The 7924-nt window shown below is 46.7% G+C and overlaps 1 protein-coding gene across 4 annotated transcripts in view; it reads left to right on the top strand.

Moving 5' to 3' along the window:
- Positions 1–7924, top strand: part of Fbxw4 (F-box and WD repeat domain containing 4) — an 81211-nt gene that overhangs the window by 21429 nt on the left and 51858 nt on the right. For all 4 annotated transcript variants that reach the window (XM_021197904.2, XM_029547999.1, XM_029548074.1 and 1 more), the window contains exons 3-5: positions 2000–2185; positions 2618–2750; positions 7500–7594. In XM_021197904.2, coding sequence (XP_021053563.2) covers positions 2000–2185; positions 2618–2750; positions 7500–7594 — 414 coding nt within the window. The remainder of the gene's footprint in view (positions 1–1999; positions 2186–2617; positions 2751–7499; positions 7595–7924) is intronic.

Here is a 7924-nt window from a genome sequence, read left to right as displayed (position 1 = left end):
ACAGGGTTTCTCTGTGTAGCCCTGGCTGTCCTGGAGCTCACTCTGTAGACCAGGCTGGCCTCGAACTCAGAAATCCGCCTGCCTCTGCCTCCCGAGCACTGGGATTAAAGGCGTGCTCACCACGCCCGGCTTAGGCTGAGCTTTTGAAACCTCAGAGTCACATTTCCTCCAACAAGGCGGTACCTCTTTCTAATCCTTCTCAAGTAGTTCCTTCCACTCTCTGGTGAGTAAACATTCTCATATGTGAACCTACGGGGGTCACTCTCATTCAGATTATCAAGGTGACCCTTTATCTTGTGTGCATTGTTTCCAGCGGTCTGACTGATGTCAGTTGCTGTGAATTATGTGGAGGTATTATGACAGAGAAGTTATGAAAGAGAAAGACTGGTTCTTATGGTGAAAGGCTTTCCCATCTGGTTTCCATTTGTACCTAGTGGAGGTTTTCTTAAAGAACAGGCTCCTCTTTGTAGCTCAGATTGACCTAAACTTGCTGTCCTCACACTTTAGCCTCCTGAGTGCTAGGACTACAGGCTAGTGCCGTCATACCCCACCATTTGTGCCTTTTAACATCAAAGAACATTTCTCTATCAAGCTTTTGCTCCTGGTGTTGTCTTTTAGGGCATTAATTTAAGGCAGTCTGGCAAATAAACACAACAAGGCCAGAGAGATGGCTCAGCAGTTAAGAGCACTGGCTAGTTCTCCAGAGGCCCTGAGTTCAATTCCTAGCAACTACACGTTGGCTCACAACTGCCTATAATGGGATTTGATGCCCTCTTCTGGTGTGTCAGGTGTGGTGTACTCATATACATGAAATTAATAAATCATTAAAAAAAAATAAACACAACAGTTACCAGGTTGCCCAGGATTTGCTACTGTTCACCTGGCATGAACCTGATTTCTTGTCCTAGGTGAGTGTCTGCCTACCACATGGTTGTAAGTACAATCCAGCTTTCTCTATTTGCTGCCCATTTGGGTGATCTACATAATTGTGGAAAAGATGTTGAAGAATAATGTGATTGATGAATAAGAATGTAGGCATCTATATACGCTCTCCACATATTCTGTATAATATATGCACACACTTGTGAAAACCTGCATGAATAGAGACTCGGTTACTGCAAAGTCCAAGCTGCATTTAATGGCCCGGCAAGTCAATTTGCAGAGCTTTCCACATTCCCATGACGCTTGGGGAAGAAACTCAGGCCCGTTTGCTCAGACCAACTTGGCAGTGGGAGATGGTGTCTGTACATGGGGAGGAGTCACTTTCCCTTTGTATTTCTTGAGACTTGGTAGCTCCAGGACTGTTTGGTAGGGTAGACACAGGCAGGAGGATGTCTGTCTTAGGCCACACCAGGGAGCCTAGCTGAGCACCCTTCCCTTTCCTCTCCTTCTGTCCCCTCATCACCCAGTCCCTATCTTCTTCCCGCTTTGTTCCCAGCCCCTCCTATAACGGCCTTACCTGTTCCTCCCAGGTCAGCACCCAGGAGTGCGTGCCACTCTGCCCAGCAAAGGCTTTAGTCCCACTCCTGGCCTGTGGCCTTTCTCTCTTAGGGTTGAGAGCTGAGCTCTTTTTAGCTGAGCTGCAGCTGCTTTGGAGTTATTCTGTTTTATCTCTAGTACAGAAATGTCCCTCTCCTTGGGAGGATCAAGGCATTTCTTGAGCAGGTTTGCATACTTTCCTAAATGGCTAGATCTTTTTTTCACTTGTAAATATGTCTCTGTTCTAATAACAAGGGAATGGGATTTCTCAAAACTTGTCTTTTCCCTATCACACCTTACCTGATGTGTTGAGCAGTGTGTACGTGTTGGAGTCTCGGAGTCTTGGAACTTAAGTTGGACTTAGCCAGAATGCAGAGGTCACATTACCTGGTCGGGAGTCTCCTTCAGCTTCCCCTAGTCCTCAGCTGATGTCTTTCTGTCTTTCCGTCCTGCCTGTCTGTAAGGAGTGCCGGCAGTGGCTCCACTTTGTTGTTGTTGTTTGTTTTGTTCCCCTCTCTAGTCAGATGCCTTGGATGCAGCTACAGGATGCTTCTCTGTACCTATCGCAGGCTAATTTCATCCTGGCCTACCAGTTCCGCCCGGATGGTGCAAGCTTGAACCGACGACCCTTCAGAGTCTTCTCTGGGCATGATGAGGACGTCTGTCACTTTGTGCTGGCCAACTCCCACATCATCAGTGCAGGAGGGTGAGTGCTGGAGGCCTCTCACCTATTCCTTGGCGTGCTCCAGAGACCTGGCCGACCCGGGCTGCCTCTGGCTTTGTGCTTTTTTTTTTTTTTTTTCTTAAAAAAAAAAAAATCCAAAAAACAAAAAAACACTTAAAGCAGAGATTTACCAAAAGCTGATAACAAGTTAGCCGGAGAAGAAAACAGGAAGAGCCTTTAATGCCAAGTGGAGCAGGTTTGCTATTCTCTAAGGGAAGTTTATTTTCTGTCTCGGCTCTGCTAGCCTGAAGTGTGCTGAAGACATAACTGTAAAAGCTCCGCTCCTTGTGAGCCACGTTACCGAATGTTTAGTAAATCCAGACATCACTGGACCCGTGCACGGGCTGCCAGTTCAGTAGACTTGCCCTCTTTCTATAAGCTAACTCCTGGGGCGGGCTCCTTATTCTCTTGTAGAGATGGGAAGATCGGTGTTCACAAGATCCACAGCACGTTCACTGTCAAGTACTCAGCTCATGAGCAGGAGGTGAACTGTGTAGACTGTAAAGGTGGCATCATTGTGAGTGGCTCCCGGGACAGGACAGCCAAGGTAAGTCCCCTACCCCGCCCCGCCCCACCCCCACCCCCACCCCGCCCCCCACCCCACACATACTGTTATTTCCTCCATCTATAGGGCATGGGGTAAGAGAGGGTGTATAGAGCCTGGAGTTCCAGGGTTGCCTGAGAGCACTGGGTGGGGTAGGGAGAAGAGACACAATAAAGAACTCACTTATGTGCCTTTGCATAAGCTTGCCATGCCAGGCTGTGCTCCTGCCAACTGGACTGTGGTGGGGAGGAGTGGCCAGTGACTGGGACGCGTGCCACTCTCTGGAAATGTGGTGTGAATGCAAAAGCACAGGGCCTGGCTAGCTTCTCTTCCCTGAGCTGGCTTTCCTCAAGTTTGTGGGTTGAGCTCTAACCCCAATATTTTATTTTCAAATCTCCCTCCTCTTGCTTGCTCTCTGTTTGGAGAAGTTAATTTTTCACCACCTTGTTTATAAGCAATCAGTCTGGTAATTAAAACATGTTTTTACTGACTCTCTGGAGAGCGATGTGGCCAGCAGGCAGTGGAGAGGATGGGCTTGTTGGTGGTGGCATCTGTATCAGATCGCCTGATCCACAGACAGCCACCAAGACATGAGAGATGAAACTGATACACACTTGTCATCCTCGCTTTGTGGATCCAATCATCCAGGCTGTGTCAAGTGTTGCTGCTTCTGGGACAGAGAAGACAATTTCCAGTCTTGGGTGCAGCAGGCCTAGCCAGGAGACAGGCTTTGGGGCCGCAGGGGGAACCCTGCAGAAGACCTCAGCAAGGCTTGTTGTTAGCTCTTTTCTAGGACCTAGAGACTCCACCGTAGCAAAATGCCTATTCATATCAGCAAACGGGCCTCTAAGCCACAGAGAGAGCTCAGGAGAGAGGAGTTGCAGCTTTTATCAGTAACTCTGACTCTGTGTACCCTCTAGTGACTGCTCTTTCTTGTCGCTGATTTATATGAAGACAACAACTAAATAGGTTCCCCGCTGTTTATGAACATTTCTCCTCCTTTTGGAATTTTCTGCTTTATATTTTATATTTAGAGAAAATGCCTGCTGGCTGGCAGAGGACGCCTGAGGGGGATCAGCAGTTTGTGATGTTATTTTGAGACAGGGTCTCAGGTAGCCAACAATGTACTGTGTCTTTATTGTCACAATCTGAGCTTTCAGCACTGAGAGTGAGTGAGTGAGTGAGTGAGCAAGCGAGGCTTCCTGTCACCCGCTCTTTCCTCTTCCCATCCCATGTTCATGTGGAATTGCCGCTCAATCAATGACTTTGTAGCATTCCTTGCAAAGATTCTGGCTTTAACTCGCCAAACTGCTCAGTAGTAAGCTCGGGCTATAGAAAGGGCTCAGACAAGTGCTTGCTAGCTGGTTTGGGTTGTCAGTGCTCATATCTGGGGACAGTGGCATTTGTCTCTAGTCCCAGTGCTGGGGAGGCACAGACAGGTGTAATCCCTGAAGGGTTTGTATTTAAGTAACTTCCGTTCCTTGATAATTCCATGCAAGTTTCTAATGCATCCTGTTCCCCTGGCCCTATGTTGTTCCCTTTCACTCTCTCTGCCCCCATCTTCCTCACAGGTCTCTTCAGTGTATTTGCTAGCTCTTGTTCTTATTAGTGTCCCAAAGTTTAACAGGGCTGTCTTTATAAGCAGGTGTGTAACTATGCCTCTTCCTCTCCCAGAATGTTTGTTGCCAATAGATGCAGCACTAAGGTGCCCATACCTTCTTCCTTCATCACCGACTGTTAGGAGAGCCAACATTACAGTAGCAACAGTTGCTGAGTCCATGACTGACTTGTCTATGTTGTGCTTGGCAGGTAGCATTTGAAGCCCTGCCCACCCCCTTCTGGCTCTTAACATTCTTTCTTTGCTATTTTCCAGAGTATTCCCTGAGTCTGAAGAGGGTGCTGTAAACGCCTTGGTTAGGTCTGAGCTCCCAACAGTCCTATAATGAGCAATTGTGAAGCCATGGGCCTTTGTAGTCTCTGTTTACAGCTAAGAACAGCAGCCTTTGTGGGGATAAGCTTGTGTTTTGAAGGTGGTTTGGTGCTGAGTTGATTCAGATAAACAGTAGCCTTAGGTTCTTCTCTAAAACCTCAGACCCACCTCTCTTTTTCTTTTGAAACAGTGTCTGGCTGTGTAGCATGAACTAACCTTGAACTTGTAATTTTCTGCCTCTTGAGATTATAGATACATATACCACATGCCTGCTAGGATTATTTTCTAGCAGTGTAGACTATAACCAGGAATTATGCTAAGCACTTTATTCATTTTCTCATTTTATCTTATTGGGTAAATATCTTCCTTTGCATAACTGTAATATATTTTGGATACCCAGTATACTCTGTGGTATCTTTTCTATAACCTTTTTTATTTTTCTTACAACCTTTTTTGTTATTTCTATTTAAATAGTTGTCCTTGAAGTTACGATGTAGAGCCATTTTCTGCTCTTGCCTCACCTGTTGAATGCTGGGATTACATGTGTGCTACCACATCCAATCTATGTAATGCTAGAGATCAAACCCAGTGTTGTGTGCATGCTAGGCAAATACTCTACCAATTGAGCTGTATCTCCAGCCCTCATGTTATCTTCAGTGACTTCAAAAGGAACTTACAGTTTCTCTAGTAGATGGATGTTTGCATCTAGTTTATTCCTGAATACAAGAACCTGGGAATAAGAATCCTTTCTGCTAAATTCTGTGCATTGGCTGTGCTACTTCTTGGTATTTACCTTCCCTTTTTTATACCATGGTCCTGAGACATAAGCATGTCCCCCATTCAATGAGCTGAAACTGAGACCGAGAAGTTAGGGAACATCTCTAAGCAAATATAGTAAGTCACAGGTAGGGTTCAAACCCAGGCGAGTCAGATTCCAAGACAATATGCTTGTTCTGTAATATAGGCTGCCACAAATATCTTATCACGTAGGTTTTGTTTTAGGATCTTTTAAAAATGAATTCTCCTCCTTAGAGTTCCTGAGTTAAAGATTATGATAGGAGAGCCTTGCCACCTCTGGTCTGCCTTCTAAAAGGGCTGTATAAATGTGTATGTTCACTGAGTGTTTTCTGGGATGGGTCTGTTTCATTGATAGTAAAGATCTGACCACATGTTTATTATGTCAACTCCTGTCGTTCAGGTGCCAGGACACTCTTGTTGCCACAGGATGCTGTGCTATGAGACAGGCTGCCACTCCTAACTGATGCTTGGAATTGGCAGTGTACTTGCTGATTCACTCCTAAAGATCAGGAACATTATTCTGTGGTTTGAGGGCTCTCAGTTACTACCAGCTGTCTCCATGGAGGCTATTAGAACACAGGTTTAGGTTGTCCTGGAGAGTTTGTAAATCGGGAGTACCCTCTTCACCACAAATGCAAGAACCTGGCTCTGAGGGAGTTCAGAAAAGGCAAAGGCAAAGGCAAAGGTCTCTTCCAAGCTGGGTAGTCTAAAGGAAAAACCAGAAGGGCATCTGGTTATTACCAAAGGCTTTGGCTGTTAAGGACAAAGCAGATGCTCGACTCCTGGGCTTACAGGAAATATTGAGATATGTGCCCTCATGGGTGGGTTTTTTTTTTTCCCGTCTCATTCAGAATATTCTCCTTAAATTTCTTTTCTTAGTTTTGGGGAAAGCTCCCCCTACTCTTACCCCACCCCCACTCCATCATACCCACAAACTCTGAGAAGCACTCTCTCCTTTTATAGGGAAGAGGTACCATGTGATCCTAAGAAGGCAAGACCACCCCCATTCCATCACTGCCCCTTACACTGAAGGAATGTTTCCTTAGGTTCTTCCATCTAAGGTCCTGCCTGAGTGTGCTGTGTTCCCCTTATAGCTCTGCAGGGACTGTGAGAGGTCATTGATCCCTCTAGCTGCCAAGGGATCCCTCTGGCTGCTCTGGGGAGAGCCCTGTACATTGGAGGTTTCCTTTCTGTTTGGTTAGAGGCTTATGTCCCTGTGTGTGTGTCATCTGGGGTAGGGTGAGGGGAGGGGAGCCTTGTGTTAATGGGAGATTTCTAAATGCACTGAGTGCTGAGAGGCTAGGGAGTGTTGATTAGAGTTAAGCCCAGAGTGCCTGCTAATGTGCATTCCTGACTGATAGGGCCCAGATAGTGGGCTCCAAGCAATATTTTTAACCTGTGGAGATATGGAAGCTTAAAAGAGTTAAGCTTTTCTGCTACTTTAGGTGACACTAGGTGCTAAAATTCCCTGCTGACACGAATACCTTTGGATCCTGGGCGTTATGAACAAACAAACACCACCACCCCCTCTCACTTTGAAGTCTTGTTCCCATTCTCTCCTTGTTTTGCAATTTTCTTCTTACTCCTCGAATAGTGTACATGTCTCCCTCCATGCTGGGCTTGGTCTTCCCGCTGCTCTCTGTGTGCCTAAAGTAAAGTTTTGGTGAAAGATAGGAGAAGGGAAGATCCACAAACAAGGAAGTTCCTGAGAGAGGCAGGAGGCTTCTATCTGCATTTCCTCAGTTGAATCTCACACAGAGCTGTGTACCCTCTCATAGCCTGGGAGGAAGAGGGACGCGCAGGGTAAAGGTTGGTGGTGGGGGCAGGAAGCAAGGCCTGTCTCTGTGGCAGGTGAACCAGTAGCTGGAGAGGCCTCTCTGCTCAGACCCTGGCTCTGACTTCAGGACAGAAAGGCTTCTCCGTTCCCCAGCTCCTCAGTCACGCTCGCTCTTCCCACATGGTGTACGCTTCCTCCTCCTCAGCCCAGGCAATGCCAACAAGCGCATTTCCTCTCCTGTTTCCAGGTATGGCCGCTGGCCTCAGGCCGGCTGGGGCAGTGCTTACACACCATCCAGACCGAAGACCGAGTCTGGTCCATTGCTATCAGCCCATTACTCAGGTAAGGGAGACATGTTTGGATTTTATCTCATTCAAGAATGGTTTCATTTTATTAGGTCAACTAAGCTAGAAGATTTTTCACTAGTGTATTCTAGGTTGCTATGAACCACTCTCCTGGGGATTTAAACATTCTCCAGAGACTTTAAGTGTTTGGGTCTTTCACTATACTTTGGAATTGAGATAACCTTTCCTAAGCATCTGACCAGAAATGTTAAGAACGCTACATCCTGGCTGTAGCTAAGGGACAGGGCTACCTTTCTGGAGCAGATGTCCTCTGAGGTTGCTAAGGGACAGGGTTCCCTTTCTGGAGCAGATGTCCTCTGAGGTTGCT

Source organism: Mus pahari, chromosome 1 (genome assembly GCF_900095145.1).
Source record: "Mus pahari chromosome 1, PAHARI_EIJ_v1.1, whole genome shotgun sequence".
NCBI classification, from domain to species: Eukaryota; Metazoa; Chordata; class Mammalia; order Rodentia; family Muridae; genus Mus; species Mus pahari.
Note: the sequence above shows the minus strand (reverse complement) of the source record. Positions and strands in the feature narration are given on the sequence as shown.